Source organism: Nerophis ophidion, linkage group LG04 (genome assembly GCF_033978795.1).
Source record: "Nerophis ophidion isolate RoL-2023_Sa linkage group LG04, RoL_Noph_v1.0, whole genome shotgun sequence".
Lineage (NCBI taxonomy): Eukaryota > Metazoa > Chordata > Actinopteri > Syngnathiformes > Syngnathidae > Nerophis > Nerophis ophidion.
The window spans coordinates 3,820,768-3,846,421 of record NC_084614.1 but is presented as its reverse complement, the minus strand read 5'-3'; the positions used below and the strand labels follow the sequence as shown (position 1 = coordinate 3,846,421).

The 25,654-nt window shown below is 34.6% G+C and overlaps 2 protein-coding genes and 1 non-coding gene across 4 annotated transcripts in view; 2 read left to right on the top strand and 1 right to left on the bottom strand.

The window, feature by feature from the left end:
* The window catches only part of LOC133550763 (mesenteric estrogen-dependent adipogenesis protein-like), a 7,498-nt gene extending 5,744 nt beyond the window's left edge, over positions 1–1,754 (top strand). For both annotated transcript variants that reach the window (XM_061896779.1, XM_061896778.1), the window contains one exon: positions 1,584–1,754. In XM_061896779.1, the coding sequence (XP_061752763.1) occupies positions 1,584–1,675 (92 nt within the window). In that variant the 3' untranslated portion in view covers positions 1,676–1,754. The remainder of the gene's footprint in view (positions 1–1,583) is intronic.
* Positions 1,367–19,390, bottom strand: alox5ap (arachidonate 5-lipoxygenase-activating protein). Its single transcript, XM_061896781.1, has 6 exons — positions 19,293–19,390; positions 14,357–14,431; positions 14,209–14,290; positions 8,105–8,175; positions 7,728–7,809; positions 1,367–1,932 (listed from the first exon to the last, which is right to left on the bottom strand). Exons 2-6 carry the CDS (start codon positions 14,424–14,426, stop codon positions 1,770–1,772), a joined length of 468 nt encoding a protein of 155 aa, XP_061752765.1. The 5' UTR covers positions 14,427–14,431; positions 19,293–19,390; the 3' UTR covers positions 1,367–1,769.
* A 254-nt stretch (positions 19,391–19,644) lies between these two features.
* trnae-uuc (transfer RNA glutamic acid (anticodon UUC)) lies at positions 19,645–19,716 on the top strand. The gene has a single exon. It is a non-coding gene; the product is annotated as a tRNA-Glu (tRNA).
* The last annotated feature ends 5,938 nt before the right edge of the window (positions 19,717–25,654 follow it).

Below are 25,654 nucleotides of genomic sequence, written 5' to 3'. Positions count from 1 at the left end.
TATATTTGTGTGTATGAATGTATCTATATATGTGTATATTTGTGTGTGTATATATGTATGTGTGTGTGTGATCATGCACATATAAAGCTAAAATGTGCCAAACAATGATAACTGTGGAGAGGAGTTCATTTTTGTCCTCACGTCTGTGATGGATTTAAATGGTGAAATTTAGAATTTTTATGATGGTTTGCTTTTTATTTTATTTTTTAAATATCCGCAAAGTTCAAGTGTGTGTGTGCGCACCTTGTGCTGGTTGAATTTTTTTTTTTTTTTTCTGTGCCATGACAGGGAAGGTTGTTTGGAAAATGTCATAAAAGTAAATGCTGCGCAAATGCCCTGTAGGAAGGACACTATGGTCACTGGCCTGACTCGCATGTCAGGACCTGTCAAAAAATGTATATAATTTATAGCTCGGTTGGTAGAGCAGCCGTGCCGGCAACTTGAGGGTTGCAGGTTTAAATTCCCGCTTCCGCCGTCCTAGTCACTGCCGTCGTGTCCTTGGGCAAGACACTTTACCCACCTGCTCCCAGTGCCACCCACACTGCTTTAAATGGAACTGAGATATTGGGTTTCGCTATGTAAAAGCGCTTTGAGTCACTAGAGAAAAGCGCTATATAAATATAATTCACTTCACAAATATATAAACAGCGGGCCAGGTTGCTTTTTGAGCTCGCGCCACCTGGTGGGCCCATTTGAAGACCGCCTGGCGGGCCCAATTTGAAGACCGCCTGGCGGGCCCAATTTTGAAGACCGCCTGGCGGGCCCAATTTTGAAGACCGCCTGGCGGGCCCAATTTTGAAGACCGCCTGGCGGGCCCAATTTTGAAAACCGCCTGGCGGGCCCAATTTTGAAAACCGCCTGGCGGGCCCAATTTTGAAGACCGCCTGGCGGGCCCAATTTTGAAGACCGCCTGGCGGGCCCAATTTTGAAGACCGCCTGGCGGGCCCAATTTTGAAGACCGCCTGGCGGGCCCAATTTTGAAGACCGCCTGGCGGGCCCAATTTTGAAGACCGCCTGGCGGGCCCAATTTTGAAGACCGCCTGGCGGGCCCAATTTTGAAGACCGCCTGGCGGGCCCAATTTTGAAGACCGCCTGGCGGGCCCAATTTTGAAGACCGCCTGGCGGGCCCAATTTTGAAGACCGCCTGGCGGGCCCAATTTTGAAGACCGCCTGGCGGGCCCAATTTTGAAGACCGCCTGGCGGGCCCAATTTTGAAGACCGCCTGGCGGGCCCAATTTTGAAGACCGCCTGGCGGGCCCAATTTTGAAGACCGCCTGGCGGGCCCAATTTGAAGACCGCCTGGTGGGCCACAATGGACCTGCGGGCCTTTGCTTGGACACCCATAGAAAAAAAAAAGAGAAACAAATAACTTCCATATCTTTATTTTACCTTATGAGAAGAGAGAGGAAGGATGAAGAGCCAAAATCAGACTAACAGGAATGTTTTGGTAGGCAGTAATACAGCATCAATCACAAAATAAACCCATTTGAAGAGTAATTTTTGACAAAATGACAAACAGTGATTTCTGCAACCCCATAAGTCCTGGTCCTGCTGTTTTACGTCTCCTCTCCTCTCCTCCACAGCTCCAACTGACCTGAAGGAGGAGTCTTTGTATTTTTTTAAATTTTTTTTACACAAAGACCACTTTTCGCCGAAGACCTTCCAGACGCGGTGACGCCAAGAAGGAGCTGGAGCAGATATTTATTTTTATACCAGACAGACATGTATTTGTAATAAAAAATGCGAAAAGGAGAGTTTGGTGGGAGACTTCATGGGATGAGCAGCAGGGCGGAGGCGGCCTTGGTGATGGTCTCCAAGTAGCCCGTGTAGTTGTTGCCGCACAAACACACCAGCAGGTAGTTGCAGATTCCCACCATGGACATCAGCAGCAGGAAGAACAGGATGCGTTTGCCAAACAGGAAACCTGGCGTGCTGTGCGACAACAATACATGTAAACATACATAAACACACACACACACAGTGCTGCATGATAACAATACATGTAAACATACATAAACACACACACACAGTGCTGCATGATAACAATACATGTAAACATACAAACACACACACACAGTGCTGCATGATAACAATACATGTAAACATACATAAACACACACACACAGTGCTGCATGATAACAATACATGTAAACATACATAAACACACACACACACAGTGCTGCATGATAACAATACATGTAAACATACATATAAACACACACAGTGCTGCATGATAACAATACATGTAAACATACATATAAACACACACACAGTGCTGCATGATAACAATACATGTAAACATACATAAACACACACACACAGTGCTGCATGATAACAATACATGTAAACATACATAAACACACACACACACAGTGCTGCATGATAACAATACATGTAAACATACATATAAACACACACAGTGCTGCATGATAACAATACATGTAAACATACATAAACACACACACACACACACAGTGCTGCATGATAACAATACATGTAAACATACATAAACACACACACACACAGTGCTGCATGATAACAATACATGTAAACATACATAAACACACACACACACAGTGCTGCATGATAACAATACATGTAAACATACATAAACACACACACACACAGTGCTGCATGATAACAATACATGTAAACATACATAAACACACACACAGTGCTGCATGATAACAATACATGTAAACATACATAAACACACACAGTGCTGCATGATAACAATACATGTAAACATACATATAAACACACACTCACAGTGCTGCATGATAACAATACATGTAAATATACATATAAACACACACACACACAGTGCTGCATGATAACAATACATGTAAACATACATAAACACACACACAGTGCTGCATGATAACAATACATGTAAACATACATAAACACACACACACACAGTGCTGCATGATAACAATACATGTAAACATACAAACACACACACACACAGTGCTGCATGATAACAATACATGTAAACATACATAAACACACACACACAGTGCTGCATGATAACAATACATGTAAACATACATAAACACACACAGTGCTGCATGATAACAATACATGTAAACATACATAAACACACACACAGTGCTGCATGATAACAATACATGTAAACATACATAAACACACACAGTGCTGCATGATAACAATACATGTAAACATACATAAACACACACACACAGTGCTGCATGATAACAATACATGTAAACATACATAAACACACACACACACACAGTGCTGCATGATAACAATACATGTAAACATACATAAACACACACACACACAGTGCTGCATGATAACAATACATGTAAACATACATAAACACACACTCACACAGTGCTGCATGATAACAATACATGTAAACATACATAAACACACACACACACACAGTGCTGCATGATAACAATACATGTAAACATACATAAACACACACACAGTGCTGCATGATAACAATACATGTAAACATACATAAACACACACAGTGCTGCATGATAACAATACATGTAAACATACATAAACACACACACACAGTGCTGCATGATAACAATACATGTAAACATACATAAACACACACACACACAGTGCTGCATGATAACAATACATGTAAACATACATAAACACACACACACACAGTGCTGCATGATAACAATACATGTAAACATACATAAACACACACACACAGTGCTGCATGATAACAATACATGTAAACATACATAAACACACACACACACACAGTGCTGCATGATAATACATGTAAACATACATAAACACACACACACACACAGTGCTGCATGATAACAATACATGTAAACATACATAAACACACACAGTGCTGCATGATAACAATACATGTAAACATACATAAACACACACACACAGTGCTGCATGATAACAATACATGTAAACATACATAAACACACACAGTGCTGCATGATAACAATACATGTAAACATACATAAACACACACAGTGCTGCATGATAACAATACATGTAAACATACATAAACACACACACACAGTGCTGCATGATAACAATACATGTAAACATACATAAACACACACACACACAGTGCTGCATGATAACAATACATGTAAACATACATAAACACACACACACACAGTGCTGCATGATAACAATAGATGTAAACATACATAAACACACACACACACAGTGCTGCATGATAACAATACATGTAAACATACATAAACACACACACACAGTGCTGCATGATAACAATACATGTAAACATACATAAACACACACACACAGTGCTGCATGATAATACATGTAAACATACATAAACACACACACACACAGTGCTGCATGATAACAATACATGTAAACATACATAAACACACACACACAGTGCTGCATGATAACAATACATGTAAACATACATAAACACACACACACACAGTGCTGCATGATAACAATACATGTAAACATACATAAACACACACACACACAGTGCTGCATGATAACAATACATGTAAACATACATAAACACACACACAGTGCTGCATGATAACAATACATGTAAACATACATAAACACACACACACACAGTGCTGCATGATAACAATACATGTAAACATACATAAACACACACACACAGTGCTGCATGATAACAATACATGTAAACATACATAAACACACACACACACACAGTGCTGCATGATAACAATACATGTAAACATACATATAAACACACACACACAGTGCTGCATGATAACAATACATGTAAACATACATAAACACACACACACAGTGCTGCATGATAACAATACATGTAAACATACATAAACACACACACACAGTGCTGCATGATAACAATACATGTAAACATACATAAACACACACACACAGTGCTGCATGATAACAATACATGTAAACATACATAAACACACACACACAGTGCTGCATGATAACAATACATGTAAACATACATAAACACACACACACAGTGCTGCATGATAACAATACATGTAAACATACATATAAACACACACACACACAGTGCTGCATGATAACAATACATGTAAACATACATAAACACACACACACACAGTGCTGCATGATAACAATACATGTAAACATACATATAAACACACACTCACAGTGCTGCATGATAACAATACATGTAAACATACATAAACACACACACACACAGTGCTGCATGATAACAATACATGTAAACATACATAAACACACACACACAGTGCTGCATGATAACAATACATGTAAACATACATAAACACACACACACACACAGTGCTGCATGATAACAATACATGTAAACATACATATAAACACACACACACAGTGCTGCATGATAACAATACATGTAAACATACATAAACACACACACACAGTGCTGCATGATAACAATACATGTAAACATACATAAACACACACACACAGTGCTGCATGATAACAATACATGTAAACATACATAAACACACACACACAGTGCTGCATGATAACAATACATGTAAACATACATAAACACACACACACAGTGCTGCATGATAACAATACATGTAAACATACATAAACACACACACACAGTGCTGCATGATAACAATACATGTAAACATACATATAAACACACACACACACAGTGCTGCATGATAACAATACATGTAAACATACATAAACACACACACACACAGTGCTGCATGATAACAATACATGTAAACATACATATAAACACACACTCACAGTGCTGCATGATAACAATACATGTAAACATACATAAACACACACACACACAGTGCTGCATGATAACAATACATGTAAACATACATAAACACACACACACAGTGCTGCATGATAACAATACATGTAAACATACATAAACACACACACACACACAGTGCTGCATGATAACAATACATGTAAACATACATATAAACACACACACACAGTGCTGCATGATAACAATACATGTAAACATACATAAACACACACACACAGTGCTGCATGATAACAATACATGTAAACATACATAAACACACACACACAGTGCTGCATGATAACAATACATGTAAACATACATAAACACACACACACAGTGCTGCATGATAACAATACATGTAAACATACATAAACACACACACACAGTGCTGCATGATAACAATACATGTAAACATACATAAACACACACACACAGTGCTGCATGATAACAATACATGTAAACATACATATAAACACACACACACACAGTGCTGCATGATAACAATACATGTAAACATACATAAACACACACACACACAGTGCTGCATGATAACAATACATGTAAACATACATATAAACACACACTCACAGTGCTGCATGATAACAATACATGTAAACATACATATAAACACACACACACACAGTGCTGCATGATAACAATACATGTAAACATACATAAACACACACACACACAGTGCTGCATGATAACAATACATGTAAACATACATAAACACACACACACACAGTGCTGCATGATAACAATAGATGTAAACATACATAAACACACACACACACAGTGCTGCATGATAACAATACATGTAAACATACATAAACACACACACACACAGTGCTGCATGATAACAATACATGTAAACATACATAAACACACACTCACAGTGCTGCATGATAACAATACATGTAAACATACATATAAACACACACATGCAGTGAGGTATAACAAATGTACACATACATATAAACAGTGCTGGATGACAATACATGTAAACATATAAACACACACACAATGATGTATAGCAATACATATATAAACACATACGCATAAACACACACACACAGTGCTGCACGACAACAATACATGTAAACACACATACATATAAACACACACACACAGTGATGCATGACAATACATATAAACACACACACACAGTGATGCATGACAATACATGTAAACATACATATAAACACACACAGTGATGTATAACCACAATACATATTAAAACACACACACAGTGCTCCATGACAACAATACATGTAAACACATAAACACACACACAATGATGTATAACAATACATATATAAACACAAACACACACACACACACACACACAGTGCTGCATGACAACAATAAATGTAAACATACATATAAACACACAAACACACAGTGCTGCATGACAACACATATAAACACACATGTAGTGAGGTATAACAACAAATGTAAACAGTGATGCGTGACAATACATATAAACATACATATAAACAGTGCTGGATGACAATACATGTAAACATACATATAAACACACACACTGATGTATAACCACAATACATAAACATACACACAGTGCTGCACGACAACAATACATGTCAACACATACATATAAACACACACATGCAATGAGGTATAACAACAAATGTAAACATACATATAAACACACACAGTGATGTATAACCACAATACATGTCAACACATACATATAAACAGCGCTGGATGACAATACATGTAAACATACATATAAACACACACACACACACACACACACACACACACAATGCAGCACAACAACAATACATATAAACACACATGTAAACTCACACACACTGCTGCATGACAACAATACATGTAAACATACATCTAAACACACACGTGTTGGACAATAACACTATATGTAAACACACACACACACACAGTGCTGCATGACAACGATACATGTAAACACGCAAACACACACCTCTGGCAGCTCTGCCCCATGTAGCCCACAAAGTACTTGTGTCGGACCACCACGTAGATCAGACCAGCAAAGGCAGCAGGAGCTGGAACAAAACACACAAACATTATATATGTGTGTGTATATATATATATATATATATATATGTATATGTGTATATATGTATATATTTCATGAAAGGTGGATTTTTTCCGGGGAAACAGGCCGCCGTCCCATTACTTTTGTCCACGCACTGGAGTGGGCCACTTCATTAGGTACGCAGCGGCACAAGGAAGTGAAATAAGTTCAGCAAAGTGTACACACACGCACGTGTTTGCAAACACGGCGCTGAACATTAACACGTGCGTGTGTGTGTGTGTGTGTGTGTGGTGAATGATTACCTTGACTCAAACAAAGGCCGGCACACCACATGGCGGCCAGGAAAGTGGCGTAGGCGTCCATGCAGTTGCGGCTGCCATGAAAGCAAACAGCGGGAGGTCACATGAGGCCGGGAATGCACAAGTCAGACGGGGTCATGCTAACAGTGCTATCCTCACATGCTAACGGTCCGTTAAATTAGCACCAAAAAAAAAACTATCACGCTAATGTTAGCCTGCTAAAGCGCTAACTGTAACATGCGTCAAGTACCAAAATATATTACTCGAAGGTCTGTGGTGCCCTCAGGTGGTCAGGGACAACATTGTTTGGGGGTGAGCAGTTCTTTGAGGTCAAAAGTAGTGTTTCCTACGCAAAAAGCTTGCGTCAGAGTTTTTTGTGACATGACGGGAAGTGATGCAAACATTCTGCTGAAGAAACAGGAAGTGGAGTCGTTGATGAATGTCAAATTACAACATTTTGGTCAAGTCCGGAAAAAAAATACATTTGACACCGGCGGACGTATTAATGGCAACATTGTAAAAATACTCTAACAGGAAATAAAGATAGAAAAGGCCGAAAGCAAGAGCAAAGCGATTAAATGTAAACAGAACAATTTGCAACGTCATTCCTCATAAAACAAGAACGAATCAAAGGAATTTTGTTATAAATTGTTGACCTATTTAAGCCTCAAATTACTTCACATCAAATATTACACTCTGATTTTTTGGGGAGGGAAAATATTTAGTATTTTGAAAACTAAGTTTTCCACGACAAAGGGGGATAAAACAAAATAAAAACAAAATAAAGCTGCAAGCAGCGATGGACGGGACCAACTTTTACTGGTGTTTCCTGCCTCGTAGGTCTAAGTGAGACCTACATAGAGGTTTTTTGTTTCATGTCTCTATGACATTCCTAATGGAAGTTACAAGCAGTTTTGTCTGTGTTTTCTTCCCAGGAGCAGTTTTGTTAGTGTTTTATTTCTAGGGGGTGTTAGAGCACAATTTTGAGTTTTGGGGTTTGGTTTTTTATTAGATCGCAATTTCCAGTTTGGTGAGTTTTGAAGCATTTTTAGGGGGTCAAATTACAGCTCAAGGAGGCAAAAATGCCATTTTTTTTAGGAAACTTTTGTTTTGAAGGGGTTTTTGCCAACTTCCTGTTGATTTTTGCTGAAGGATATAAAGTGTATGAAATGTAGGTCTAAGTGAGACCTACATAGAGGTTTTTGTTTCATGTCTCTATGACCTTCCTGATGGAAGTTACAAGCAGTTTTGTCAGTGTTTTCTTCCCAAGAGCAGTTTTTTTAGTGTTTTATTTCGAGGGGGCGCTAGAGCACAATTTAGAGTTTTTTGGTTTGGTTTTTTATTAGATCGCAATTTTCACCAGTCCTGATGTGTGTGTCCAGTTTGGTGAGTTTTGAAGCATTTTAAGGGGGTCAAATTACAGCTCAAAGGGGCAAAAATGACATTTTTTTTAGGAAACTTTTGTTTTGAAGGGGTTTTTGCCAACTTCCTATTGATTTTTGCTGAAGGATATAAGTTTATGAAATGTAGGTCTAAGTGAGACCTATATATAAGTTTTTGTTTCATGTTTCTACGACATTCCTAATAGAAGTTACAAGCAGTTTTGTCTATGTTTTTTCCTAGGGGGCGCTAGAGCGCAATTTTGAGTTTAGGGGGTTTTTTTTGTTTTTTTTTATTAGATGGCAATTTTCGCCAGTTCTGATGTGTGTGTAAAATTTGGTGAGTTTTGAAGCATGTTAAGGGGGTCAAATTACAGCTCAAAAAGGCGGCAGTATAATAATAATAAAACCTTAGAAATACATTAGGGTCCTCTGTCCCAAAGGGACATTCGGTCCCTAAAAATAAGTAAAAACCTATAATTGAAGGCTATATCTGAGGTTGGTTCTCCCGAAATTTCCCACCATTAAAAGGAAGTAGCGTAGTAGACCTAAGCAGTCATCGAAAACAAGGTAGAGGTACGTTTTAATATATTGGACACTGTAGCACGGTTTGAACAGTCACACTGTGTTTAAACATGGGAAAATAAAACACTGCAATATTTCACTCACCGAGCTAAAAAAAACCTAAAAATTAATTTCAGTTACTTTCAACACTTTGTGTGGAAGCCTGAATAATTTTACTGTTTTTAAAACTGTCCTAAAATAATCATGAATTATTGACCTAAGGCTCCTTTTACTTTTATTGTCGTTATGAATTATTGACTTATTTAAGGTTCAAATTACATGACTGCAAATATTCTACTTTAAAAAAAAATTTGGTGGGGGTGAAATGTTGCATATTTTGTGGTTTTGCCTTAAAAAAAACTAGTAATTTTTTTCTTCTATTTTTTTGCTCTTTTTATTTTATTTTAATTTTATCTTATTTTTTTAGGGGGGTCTGTTTCTCAGTATCTGTATTATGACTTCCTTGTCAAATGAATAAATAAATATTAAAAAACAAAGAAAAAGAAAGGTTATTTGACCAAAAAGGGTATAAAACATAAAAGAGAAAAAAAGGTGATTAAAATATTTAAGTTGCCAAAAAAAAAGTAAAATATGTTGACATACATCAAAAAATCCATGATTTTTAGGTTTTAGTTTAGTAAATTTAGCACAATTGCTCACATAATACGTTAGCGTGATGTCATGGGAAAAAAGTTAGCATACTCAAGCATAAGATGTTAGCATGATAAAATTTAATAAATTAAATTTTATATAATTCTAAGATGGCGCCCAGTATCAAAATCTATGATTTTTAGGTTTTCATTTAATAATTTAGTTTGTCTTAAACCATTTTTTTGTTGTTGTTTTGTTTTTATAATTTTTTTCTTTTATTTTTAAAACATTTTTTTGGGGGCGTGGGGGTTATATTTTTCTCAGTACCTTTGTTATGATTTTCCTTTCTTTCAAATGAATAAATATTATTAAAAAACAAAAAATCAGGTTTTTTGACAAAAAGGGCATAAAACATTACAAAAATAAATAAATAATAATAAATGATTGTTATGAATTATTGACCTAAGACTCAAACTACTTGACTTCATGTATTCTACTTTTAATTTTTTGGGGAGTGAATGTTGCATATTTTGTGGTTTTATTTTTATTTTTGTTTTATCATTTTTTTCCCAATTATTGAAAAAAAATTAAGAACATTTTTGTGGGGGTGGGAGGTGTGTTTTTATCTCAGTAGCTGTATTATGATTTTCCTATCAAATAAATAAACCAATATAAAAAAAACAAAGAACAGGTTCTTTGACAAAAAGGGCATAAAACATTACAAAAATAAATAAATACAACTAAATCATTGTTATGAATCAAATTACTTGACATTAAATATTCTACTTTAAATTTTTTCCGGCAGGTAAATGTTGCATAGTTTGTGGTTTTATTTGTATTTTATTTATTACTATATTTTTATTTTTGGGGTGGGGGTGAGGGAGATTGTGTCTGTTTCTCAGTAGCTGTATTATGATTTTCCAATAAAATGAATAAATACATATTAAAAACATTTTTTTTGACAAAAAGGGCATAAAACATTACATAAATAAATAAATCATTGTTATGAACTATTGACCTATTTAAGACTCAAACTACTTGACTTCCAATACTCTACTTTTATTTTTTGGGGAGTGAATGTTGCATATTTTGTGGTTTTATTTGTATTTCTTATTTTTGTTGTATTATTATTATTTAAATTTTTTTTGGGGGTGGGGGGAGGGGGGGGGAGGGAAAACGTATCCGTTTCTCAGTAGCTGTATTATGGTCTCCCTATCAAATTAATAAATAAATATTATTAAAAAACAAAAAAAAATGGATATTTGACAAAAAGGGGCATAAAACATTACATAAATAAATGAAAACAAATCATTGTTATGAATTATTGACCTATGTAAGACTCAAACTACATTGCTTCAAATATTCTACTTTTAATTTTTTGGGGCGTGAATGTTGCATATTTTTTGTGGTTTTATTTGCATTTTTTTTAATTTTTGTTGTATTATTTTTTTCAGTTGTTTTATTTTTTACTTTATTTTTAAAAAATGGGGAGTTGGGCGTATATATGTTTCTCAGTTGCTGTATTATAATTTCCCTAACAAATGAATAAATAAATATTATTAAAAACAGGTTGTTTGACAAAAAATGCATAAAACATTATAGAAATAAATAAATAAAAATAAATCATTGTTATGAATTATTGACCTATTTAAGACTCAAACAACTAGACTTCAAATATTCTACTTAAAAAAATGTGGGAGTGAATGTTGCATATTTTGTGGTTTTATTATTTTTTTCCCCACTTATTTCTTTTTTTTTTGATGGGGTGGGGAAATTGTGTCTGTTTCTCAGTAGCTGTATTATGATTTTCCTATCAAATGAATAAATAAATATTTAAAATAGAAAAAAACGGTAATATGACAAAAAGGGCATAAAACATTATAAAAATAAATAAATAAAAATAAATCATTGTTATGAATTATTGACCCATTTAAGACTCAAACTACTTGACTTCAAATATTCCACTTTTAATTTTTTTGGATGTGAATGTTGCATATTTTGTGTTTTTATTTTTTTTTTAATTTGTTTTGTATTTTTTCTCTCAATTGTTTTATTTTTATTTTTTGGGGGGTGTGAGTGAAAAAAGTCTGTTTCTCAGGAACTCTATTATGATTTCCCTATCAAATGAATAGATAAATATTATTAAAACATTCTTGGACAAAGAGGGCATAACACATAAAAAAAAAAAAAAAAGAAAAAAAAATGGATGTAAATATTTAAGTCGAAATTTTTTTTTTAATTTTGTTTGCACTATTTTCCCCCCAATTATTTTATCTTTATTTCTGGGGGGGGGGGGGGGGGGTGAGGGAAAAATATCTGTTTCTCAGTCGCTGTATTATGATTTTTCTATCAAATGAATACATAAATATTATTAAAAAACAAAAAAACAGTTTTTTTTGTTTTTTACAAAAAGGGCATAAAATATTACAAAAATAAATATATATAAATAAATCATTGTTATGAACTATCGACCCATTTAAGACTCAAACTACTTGACTTCAAATATTCTAATTTTATTTTTTGGGGAGTGAACGTTGCATATCTTGTGGTTTTATTTTTATTTCTTTTTTTTGTTGTATTGTTTTTCCCCCAATTATTTTATTTTATTTTTTGGGGGGAGGGGGTGTGTCTGTTTCTCAGTAGCTGTATTATGATTTTCCTATCAAATGAATAAATTAATATTTAAAATATAAAAAAGAGGTAATATGACAAAAGGGGCATAAAACACTATAAAAATAAATACATAAAAATAAATCATTGTTATGAATTATTGACCTATTTAACACTCAAACAAATTGACTTCAAATATTCAACTTTTAATTTTTTGGGATGTGAATGTTGCATATTTTGTGGTTTAGTATTTTTTGTTGTATTATTATTTTTCAAATATTTTATTGTTATTTTTTGTGGGGTATGAGGGGAAAAGTGTCTGTTTCTCAGTAGCTGTATTATGATTTTCCTATCAAATGAATAAATAAATATTTAAAATATAAAAAAGAGGTAGTATGACAAAAAGGGCATAAAACATTATAAGAATAAATAAATAAATAAAAATCTTTGTTATGAATTATTGACCCATTTAAGACTCAAACTACATGCCTTCAAATATTCTACTTTTAATTTTTTGGGATGTGAATGTTGCATATTTTGTGGTTTTACTTTATTTTTGTTGTATTATTATTTTTCAAATATTGTATTTTATTTTTATTTTTTCGGGGGGGGGGAAGTGTCTGTTTCTTAGTAGCTGTATTATGATTTCGCTATCAAATTAATAAATAAATATTATATTATATTGACAAAGACTTGTCCAGGGTGTACCCCGCCTTCCGCCCGATTGTAGCTGAGATAGGCGCCAGCGCCCCCCGCGACCCCGAAAGGGAATACGCGGTAGAAAATGGATGGATGGATGGAAGAGGGCATAAAACATTAAAAAATAAAATAAAAAGTTGAAAAACAACAACAATAATATTTGACTGAGAACCTTCCAGAAGCCCAAAGGTTTTCAAGACTGTAAATATGCTATTGTTTTTGAAAAATGACATGTTTTGGTGTGAGGGTGAAGCTCCTTCCTACCTGGCACAGGACACTCTCTCAAAGGCGGAGGTGCGGGTGTTGTGGATCTTACATTCCTTCTCCACCTTCAGGGCGAAGAAAGCTGCCGGAAAGAAAAAGTGAGAAACAAAGTGTTGGATAGCGAAACGTTTGCTAACATGCCGCTTACCATTTTGCAGCACGCTGAGGAGGGTGACCAGCACCAGCAGGTAGATCTTCTCCACCACCTTCACCTCCATCACCACTAGAAGAAGAAGAAGAAGAAGAAGAAGAAGAAGAAGAGGAAGCTGGGTGACAACAGCGCTGTGTTGACACGCTTCCTCTTTATGCAAACCACCTAGCCGCTAGCTCTTCTCAATTTGCATCCACACACACAACACCCTCAGGATAAAAATCCAGCATAAAACTTTAGCATGCTGACGTTAGCTCGTCATGACAGTCACAGTTAGCGTACTTGCAGGATGGAGACGTGTCTCAAAAGCCATGAATTTGGGGTCTAAATGATCAAAATGAGCTAAAATGCTAGCATAAGGCGTTAGCTTGCTAATTTTAGCATGCTAATGTTAGCATGATGACTTGGGAAAAGCTGGCATATTTCTAAGACGCGCCGAGTATCGAAAACCGTGATATTTACTATTTTAATTTAATAAAATTAGCCAAATTGCTGGCATAAGACTTTAGCATGATAGCATGTGAAAACTTAGCATACTTCTAAGAGAGCGCAAAGTGTCACAATCCATGATTTTGTTTGGTTTTCATTTAGTAAAATATGCAACGTTTCTAGCATAAGACGTTAGCATGATAACATGGTAAAGTTAGCATACTTGTAATTGGCGCTGACTATCAAAATCCATGATTTTTAGGTTTTGATTTAATAAAATTGGCGAAATCGTAGCATAAGACATTAGCATGATAACATGGGAAAACCTAGCATATTTTAAAGATGGTACCAAATATCAAAATCCCAGATTTTTTGATTTTCATTTACTAAAATTGGCAAAATTCCTAGCATAATACATTAGCTTTGTAATGTTAGCATGATGACTTTGGAAAAGTTAGCATACTTCTAAAACGACGCAGAGTATCGAAATCCGTGATATTTACTATTTTAAATTAATAAAATTAGCCAAATTGCTAGCGTAAGACTTTTGCATGATAGCAAGGGGAAAAGTCAGCATACTTATAAGATGGCGCCAAGTGTCAAAATCCATGATTTTTAGGTTTTCACTTGGTAAAATTGCTAGTATAAGACGTTAGCATGACAACATGGTAAAGTTAGCATACTTGTAGGATCGCGCCAACTATCAAAATCCATAATTTTTAGGTTTTGATTTAATAAAATTGGCAAAATCGTAGCATAAGATATTAGCATGATAACATGGGAAAACCTAGCATATTTTAAAGATGGTACCAAATATCAAAATCCCAGATTTTTTTCATTTTCCTTTACTAAAATTGGCAAAATTCCTAGCATAATACATTAGCTTTGTAATGTTAGCATGATGACTTTGGAAAAGTTAGCATACTTCTAAAATGACGCCGAGTATCGAAATCCGTGATATTTACTATTTTAAATGAATAAAATTAGCCAAATTGCTAGCGTAAGACTTTAGCATGATAGCATGGGAAAAGTTAGCATACTTCTAAGAGAGCACAAAGTGTCACAATCCATGATTTTGTTTGGTTTTCATTTAGTGAAATATGCAAAATTTCTAGCATAAGACGTTAGCATGATAACATGGTAAAGTTAGCATACTTGTAATTGGCGCTGACTATCAAAATCCATGATTTTTAGGTTTTCATTTAGTAAAATATGCAAACTTTCTAGCATAAGAGGTTAGCATGATAACATGGGAAAACCTAGCATATTTTAAAGATGGTAACAAATATCGAAATCCCCGATTTTTTTCATTTTCATTTACTAAAATTGGCAAAATTCCTAGCATAATACATTAGCTTGCTAATGTTAGCATGATGACTTGGGAAAAGCTAGCATATTCCTAAGACGCGCCGAGTATCGAAAATCGTGATATTTACTATTTTAAATGAATAAAATTAGCCAAATTGCTAGCGTAAGACTTTAGCATGATAGCATGTGAAAAGTTAGCATACTTCTAAGATGGCGCCAAGTGTCAAAATCCAACATTTTTCTAGTTAAACACAAAATTGGCTACAAAGTCACTTGAGGCTTGCTGGAAATATAATACAATAATAATAATACAAACAGCACCACTCAGTGGCAGCAGGTAGTACTGCAGCCTGACATCAAATTGACGGCGATCAGCTTTCTTTGCGACAAATGAGCACGTGACCACAAATATAAAAGTGGCTCCCAAATGACAACACAGCACTGCTTCTAAAAATAGCTCAAATAGCAGCACTTACCAGTGAGCTGCCTCTATTTTTTAAATTGTATTTATTTACTAGCAAGCTGGTCTCGCTTTGCTGGACATTTTTAATTCTAAGAGAGACAAAACTCAAATAGAATTTGAAAATCCAAGAAAATATTTTAAAGACTTGTTTACATAAATTCATTCTTTTTTTTTAACTTTGCTTCTTATAACTTTCAGAAAGACAATTTTAGAGCAAAAAACACAACCTTAAAAATGATTTTAGCTTTTTACCTTTTAAATTCCTTCCTCTTCTTTCCTGACAATTTAAATCAATGTTCAAGTTTTTTTTATTGTAAAAAAATTATAAATTTTATTGTAAAAATTATAAATTTTATTAAATTCTATTAAATTTTATTTTATTAATTTTATAAAATTGTATTTTATTAAATTATAAATGTTCTTGTAAAAATTATAATTTTAATAAATTCCATTAAATCTTATTTTATTCATTTTATTCAATTTTATTTTATTAAATTATAAATGTTATTGTAAAAATTATAAATTTTATTAAATTCTATTCAATTTTATTTTATTCATTTTATTAAATTTTATTTTATTAAATTATAAATGTTATTGTAAAAATTATAAATTTTATTAAATCCTATTCAATTTTATTTTATTCATTTTATTAAATTTTATTTAATTAAATTATAAATGTTGTTGTAAAAATTATAAATTTTATTAAATTCTGTTTAATTTTATTTTATTCATTTTATTAAATTTTATTGTATTAAATTATAAATGTTATTGTAAAAATTATAAATTTTATTAAATTCTATTACATTTTATTTTATTCATTTTATTAAATTTTATTTTATTAAATTATAAATGTTATTGTAAAAAAATATACATTTTAATTCAATTCTTCATTTTAGCTTCTGTTTTTTCGACAAAGAACTTATGATTAAAATAAAATAAAAATATTTTGGCAAATCAAAAAAATCTGTAGAATTAAATTCGAATCTTATTTCAAAGTCTTTTTAATTTCTTTTAGAATTTTTGTTCTGGAAAATCTAGAAGAAGTAATGATTTGTCTTTGTTAGAAATATAGCTTGGTCCAATTTGTTATATATTCTAACAAAGTGCAGATTGGATTTTAACACATTTAAAACATGTCATCAAAATTCTAAAATTAATTTTAATCAGGAAATATTACTAATATTAATAATGACGTTTTTTTTAAATATTCAAATTAGCTACTTTTTCTTTTCATTTTTTCCGTTTGAATTTTAAAGTCGAAATTGAAGATAAACTATGTTTCAAAATTTAATTGTCATTTTTTTTCCTGTTTTCTCCTCTTTTAAACCGTTCAATTAAGTGTTTTTTTCATCATTTATTCTCTTCCGTAAAAGGAAAAAAAAGTACAACGGAATGACTGACAGAAATACCCATTTTTTTTAAATATATATAGATTTATTTATTAAAGGTAAAATGAGCAAATTGGCTATTTCTGGCAATTTATTTAAGTGTGTATCAAACTGGTAGCCCTTGACATTAAAAACCTACTGAAATTAGATGTTCTTATTCAAACGGGGATAGCAGCTTCATTCTATGTGTCATACTTCATCATTTCGCCATATTTTTGCTGAAAGGATTTAGTAGAGAACATCCACGATCAAATTGGCAACTTTTGGTCGCTAATAAAAAAGCCTTGCCTGTACCGGAAGTAGCAGACGATGTGCGCGTGACGTCACGGGTTGTGGAGCTCCTCACATCTGAACATTGTTTACAATCATGGCCACCAGCTGCGAGAGCGATTCGGACCGAGAAAGCGACGATTTTCCCATTAATTTGAGCGAGGATGAAACATTCGTGGATGAGGAAAGTGAGAGTGAAGGACTAGAAAGAAAGAAAAAGACGAGGGCAGTGGGAGCGATTCAGATGTTATTAGACACATTTACTAGGATAATTCTGGAAAATCCCTTATCTGCTTATTGTGTTACTAGTGTTTTAGTGAGATTATATGGTCGTACCTGTACAACCTGAAGGTCGGAGGGGTGTGGTGACCGCCAGTGTCTCTAAGGGAAGCCACGTTTCTCAACAAAGTGAAGCGAAGGCAGCCGGTCGGGCCGGGCTGAGCTTTTTTTCCCCCCTCCTCCACAGTGGAAGCATCCCATGTTCAGGGAGGGCCAGTCCGAGGAGGCAAGAGTCCGCAGCTGCCTCTTTGACAGGTGCACGAGGAACGACGCAAGCTCCGCTCATGTCTACGGTAAGAGCCGACTTACTACCACAATTTTCTCACCGAAACCTGCCGGTTGACATGTGGTACGGAACCATAGTAACAAGTAACTGTCATCTTTAGGGAATGTAAACAAAGAAACACCGGCTGTGTTTGTGTCGCTACAGCCGGCCGCAATACGCCGCTTCCCACCTACATCTTTCTTCTTTGACGTCTCCATTATTCATTGGACAAATTGCAAAAGATTCAGCAACACAGTTGTCCAGAATACTGTGGAATTATCCGATTAAAGCAGACGACTTATAGCTGGGATCGGTGCTGGATAAAAATGTCCGCTAAAATCTGTGACGTCACGCGGACGCGTCATCATTATGCGACGTTTTCAACAGGATTTAAAATTGCCTAAATGGCCACCTCGGAGGTTCCTGGGCAGCAAATATATTCAGTCTTGTGCACACTAAATGAGAGTATAATAATTAGTCCGACGTGCTTAAGAAACATACAGACAAAACGGAGACAATATGAGAAAGTACCTTGTGAAGCTGGCTAAATGTGGAAGCTTCTTTTTGTGTACCCGCGCCAATGCAGGTCTCGCGGCCTCTTGTACTGAACCAAAACCTCGCGAGAATAGCGGCGTAACGAAAAGGAAATACATAGCCCTTTTATAAACAAAGGAAATGTGTCTTATTCATAAAAAAAAAAAATGTAACTTAAATTCACAACCGTAACAATTTTCAACAATAAATATTAACCCTAAAAACAAAAATACTAAGTTTAAGTTTCAACGAGAGATACAATAAATATAAATAAAAAAAAGTGCGATATCATTATTACACATATTATACGTACCTTCTTATACACGATAATTCCCAGCCGTCGTATATGTCCCATATGGTCTAGCGGTTAGGATTCCTGGTTTTCACCCAGGCGGCCCGGGTTCGACTCCCGGTATGGGAACTTCCTTTTTTTGACCGGCTCAGTGGGCTTCACTCGCCGCAACGAGGTCCTCGGATCGGAAGCCACATCCCAGCAAGATAAAACAGCTCAACCCCAGAGTTGAGATATATCTATGTATGATATATTATTAATACAATATTTTTTATATGCTACCGGACCTACTCTAATGTCTCCCGTTTATTATTTTATAAAAAATATTGTTTTTATAATAAAATAATTTTTTATAATAAAATAATTTTTATATGCTACTGGACCTACTCTAATGTCTCCCGTTTATCATTTTATAAAAAAACAATTTTTATAATAAAATAATTTTTATATGCTACCGGACCTACTCTAATGTCTCCCATTTATTATTTTATTAAAAAAATAATTGTTTATAATAAAATCATTTTTATAATAAAATAGCAAGACAAAACAGCTCAACCCCAGAGTTGAAATATATCTATATATGATATATTATTAATAAAATAATTTTTATAATTAAAAATATTTTTATATGCTACCTGACCTACTCCAATGTCTTCCCGTTCATTATTTTATAATCAAATAATTTTTATATGCTACCAGACCTACTCTAGTGTCTCCCGTTTATTATTTTATAAAAAAAAATATTTTAATAATAAAACATTTTTTATATGCTACTGGACCTACTCTAATGTCTCCCGTTTATCATAAAAAAAAAAAAAAACATAATAAAATAATTTTTATATGCTACCGGACCTACTCTAATGTCTCCCATTTATTATTTTATAAAAAAAATAATTGTTTATAATAAAATATTTTTTTATGATAAAATAGCAAGACAAAACAGCTCAACCCCAGAGTTGAAATGTGTCTATATATAATACATCCATCCATCCATTTCCTACCGCTTATTTTATTAATAAAATAATTTGTATATGCTACCTGACCTACTCCAATGTCTTCCCGTTTATTATTTTATAATAAAATAATTTTTATATACTACCGGACCTACTCTAATGTCTCTCGCTTATTATTTTATATAAAAACATTTTTTTCTTAATAAAATAATTTTTATATGCTACCTGACCTACTCTAATGTCTCCCGTTTATTATTTTATAAAAAAATATTTTTTATAATAAAATCATTTTTATAATAAAATATTTTTTATATGCTACCTGACCTACTCTAATGTCTCCCGTTTATTATTTTATAAAAAAATATTTTTTATAATAAAATCATTTTTATAATAAAATATTTTTTATATGCTACCGGACCTACTCTGTCTCCTGTTTATTATTTGATAAAAAATTATTTTTATAATAAAATAATTTTTATATGCTATCGGACCTACTCTAATGTCTCCCGTTTATTATTTCATAATAAAATATTTTTTATAATAAAATAATTTTATAATAAAATAATTATTAATATGCTACCGGACCTACTCTGTCTCCTGTTTATTATTTTATAAGAAAAAATATTTTTTATAATAAAATAATTTTTATAATAAAATATTTTGTATATGCTACCGGACCTACTCTAATGTCTCCCGTTTATTATTTTATAAAAAAAATATTTTTTATAATAAAATAATTTTTATAATAAAATATTTTTTATATGCTACCGGACCTACTCTAATGTCTCCCGTTTATTATTTGATAAAAACAATTTTTTTCTATAAAAAATTATTTTAATAATAAAATGATTTTTATATTTTACCGGACCTACTCTAAGATCTCCTGTTTATTCTTTTATAATCAAATAATTTTTATATGCTACCGGAACTTCTCTAATGTCTCCTGTTTATTATTTTGGAAAAAATTAATTTTTATAATAAAATAATTTTTATAATAAAATATGTTTTATAATCAAATAATTTTCATAATAAAATATTTCTTATATGCTACCGGACCTACTCTAATGTCTCCCGATTATTATTTTATAAAAAAAAATATTTGTTATAATAAAATATTTTTTATAATAAAATAATAAACGGGAGACAGAGTAGGTATTGTAAAAAAAAGTATTTGTTCCAATAATATATTTTTTATAATAAAATAATAAACGGGAGACATTAGAGTAGGTATTATAAAAAAAAAATTGTTATAATAAAATATTTTTTATAATAAAATATTAAACGGGAGGCATTAGAGTAGGTATTATAAAAAAAAATTGTTATAATAAAGTATTTTTATAATAAAATATTAAACGGGAGACATTAGAGTAGGTCCAGTATCCACCGCTTCTTTAATGTGAACTTCTTAGTCTCTTTCCACAACCACACCACCTACGTCACAGCCCTACGGCAACTCTGGAAGGACAAAACTCCTCCTCCTTACCTCACACTCTCTGTTAACTTGGGACACCCTGAACTGTTTGTTACACTGTCATTCTAATTTCAACTTTAGGGTACAGACTAAAACAGACCTGGGCAAATTAAGGCCACATGCGGCCCGTTAAGCTTTCTAATCTGGCCCGCCGGACACTCCAAAATAATGATTTGTAGTTGTTTAAGATGGAAAAAGTAGCTGCCATTATGATGTGCATTCATCTTTTCTAGTGACTGTACAAAGTATTTCAATGGTTGGAATCTGCACTTTTGCATGATATTTTAGTGACTAGTGTTGTCCTGAAACTGATACATACTTGCCAACCCTCCCGGATTCTCCCGAAATTCAGCACCTGGCCTGAAAACCTCCCGGGACAAATTTTCACCCGAGAATCTCCCGAAATTTAGGCGGACATGAGTGAGGACAGCCTGTTTTCACATCCGCTTTCCTACGATATAAACAGCGTGTCTGCCCAATGACGTTATAACTGTAGAATGATCGAGGGCGACTTCTTGGTTTCTTATGTGGGTTTAATGTTAGGCAGTTTCATTAACGTCCTCCCGGCGCGGTAACAACACACAACAACAGCAGTCCCATTTTCGTCAACCGTAAAGCAGTTTGTCTGCCGTACACAGCAATGATGTGACACTCTTAAACAGGACAATACTGCCATCTAGTGCACATGCATATGGTTAGAAAAATAGTGAGAGAGAATAGAACAAGGATGGACAATTCAACCCTTAACTCAACAATGAGTAGATGTGTGTTATGTGTAAATAAATGAACACTGAAATTCAAGTATTTCTTTTATTTTTATATATATATAATAAAATAAATAAATATAAATAGCTAGAATTCACTGAAAGTCAAGTATTTCTTATATATATATATATATATATATATACAGTATATATATGAAATACTTGACTCTTAAGCACGTCCCCACCTCAGAGGTCAAATCAGAGGTCTCAAGGTTGGCAAGTATGCCTGATACCAATATTATTTTGATGCTTTTTGGTACTTTTCTACATAAAGTGTACCAGAAAAAAATTCCATTATTGGCTTTATTTTAACAAAAAATCTTAGGGCAGGGGACAGGAACTTTTTTAGCTGAGATAGCTATGAAAGCCGAATATCATAAAATGTATTTCTGTGAGAGCCATATAATATTTTTTAACACTGAATACAACTAAATGTGTGCATTTTTAAGTAAGACCAACATTTTGAGTGTAATGACTCTCTTATTCTTTTGAACGACATTGTTTTTCTGAGGCTACCCAATAATAAATAAAACACCGTATTTCCTTGAATTGCCGCCGGGTATATAGTATGCACCTGCCTAGAATTACTGCCGGGTCAAACTCGTTTCACAAAATAACTACCGCATGTTTAGCATTATCGCTAGCTCAGGATTAACGCCGGGTCAAACTTGTTTCGCAAAATATTATTTTTATTAACGCATATCTAGAATTTCCGCCGGGTCGAACTCGTTTGGCCAAATAATTAGCATATGCCTAGAATTTCCACAGGGTCAAACTCGTCACGTCACGAGTGACACTTCACCTGTCATCATTTTCAAAATGGACGAGGCTGATTTCAATCATTTGAAATCGCATAAAGGGAAGACGATTAAGAGCTATTCAGTAGGATTTAAGGTCCAAGGTATTGAATGTGCTAAAAAGAACAGTAAGCAGCTATGTTTTATTAATGTACCGTAGCTGCGTGTGTCAAATATGAGTCATTAAATGACTCCCGCCTCCTGGTGGTAGAGGGCGCTAGTGATCCTTCTTGCGACTACTCTGCTGCAGAAGAAGTGACAACAAGCAGCGATTGTTTATTTTTTCCTCTCGCTTGTACTTTTAACATGGAAGATTACATATCTAAAATAAAACAATTTTCTAAACTGGACTTTCAATCAAAGCAGGAAGTAATAAAGGAAGATCTCCATCGAGACAGAGAGACTTTTAAAACTGAAGAAAGATAAGGAAGACTTCTATAAACAAGTTATCGATGCTTTTGATCAGAAGGAGCTGCGCATGGACTTCATTTATAAGTAAAGGTAAGACCATAATAACGTTTTTTTTAAATAAATGTGCTTTTGATGATGGTATCCTTACATCACACTCAAATTTATAAGCGCGGGCCTAAATTTACAGCATGCCTTTGGTAAACACCGGAGTGAGAAGAGGTTTCAAATTAATAAGCGCCCCGGCGACAATTCAAGGGGTACACCCTGGATAAGTCGCCCCAATATTTTATTATTATTATTCATGACTTACCGTGTTAAGCAATGTCAGCTAAGCTTTATCGGAGAGCCAGATGCAGTCATCAAAAGAGCCACATCTGGCTCTTGAGCCACATCTGGCTCTTGAGCCACAGGTTCCCTACCTTTGTCTTAGGGTATGGTACCGAATATGATTCATTAGTACCTTGGTACTATACGAATACCCGTATACCGTAAAACCCTACTAGTTACTATGGTAATCTACGTCACAGCAGGTCAGACGAGGCACCGAGTAGTGTGGGCGGGGAGTGTTTCCACAGCCTGAAATGTGGAATTCCGACTTTAGACGGAAAAATCACATTCCTGAACACTAAATGGTCCCTAGTGTGGGAGTGTGAATGTTGTCTGTCTGTGTTGCCCCTGCGATGAGGTGGCGACTTGTCCAGGATGTACCCTGCCTTCCGCCCGATTGTAGCTGAGATAGGCGCCAGCGCCGCCAGCGACCCTAAAAGGGAACAAGCAGTAGCAAATGGATGGGATGGATGATATCACACAACTTTAGTATGGTTGAAGTCTGTTGCGATAGTTATTAGCTATTATACTCAAGCTGCATGTTTTCTATCTGTGCAAGGACAAAACTTCTTGCCTCGCAGATGTGATCTTTGTTTTAGGCCGCCAACAGCCAAGGACTTCAATGCAGATAAGACGACAGCACGCAGATCAAGTAGAGATAAGGCGAAATCACAAGGCCCCCCCCCAGCAAATTCCGTCACGTATTGTGCGTACTGGACCTGCTTTGCATGATATATGTGACCACTCCTTCTAGGGGCAGCATAGCTCGGTTGGTAGAGTGGCCGTGCCAGCAACTTAAAGGGCTGCAGGTTCGATTCCCACTTCCGCCATCCTAGTCACTGCCGTTGTGTCTTTGGGCAAGACACTATACCCACCTACTCCCAGTGCCACACACACTGGTTTAAATGTAACTTATTGGGTTTCACTATGTAAGCGCGCTTTGAGTCACTAGAGAAAAGCGCTATATAAGTATAATTCACTTCACTTCACTAGGGGCGGCCCCATTGGGGAACTCCTGAATAAATAGAGGGACGCAGGAGCTGAACATTAGAGCGTAGGACGAAACCTCGACTAAGTGTGCAGCTCCATGCGTTCTCCTCGTGAGCTAAATCGAACTCTGTCTCTCCATGATTCCTTGCTTCTGGTCTGTTTCATAGATGTCATCAGTGTTTGAAGCTGACAGACTTCCAGACTGAGGCACTGCAGGCTCCAGTCCAGGCAGAGATGCAGTTGGTCTCTACAGGGCCTGTGTGTGTAGGAAGCAGGTCCTATTGTCAGTTATCTGCACCGCCAGGAACTTGGTGCTGCTTACCGTCTCCCCTGCTGTGCTGGACTGGTGCCTCC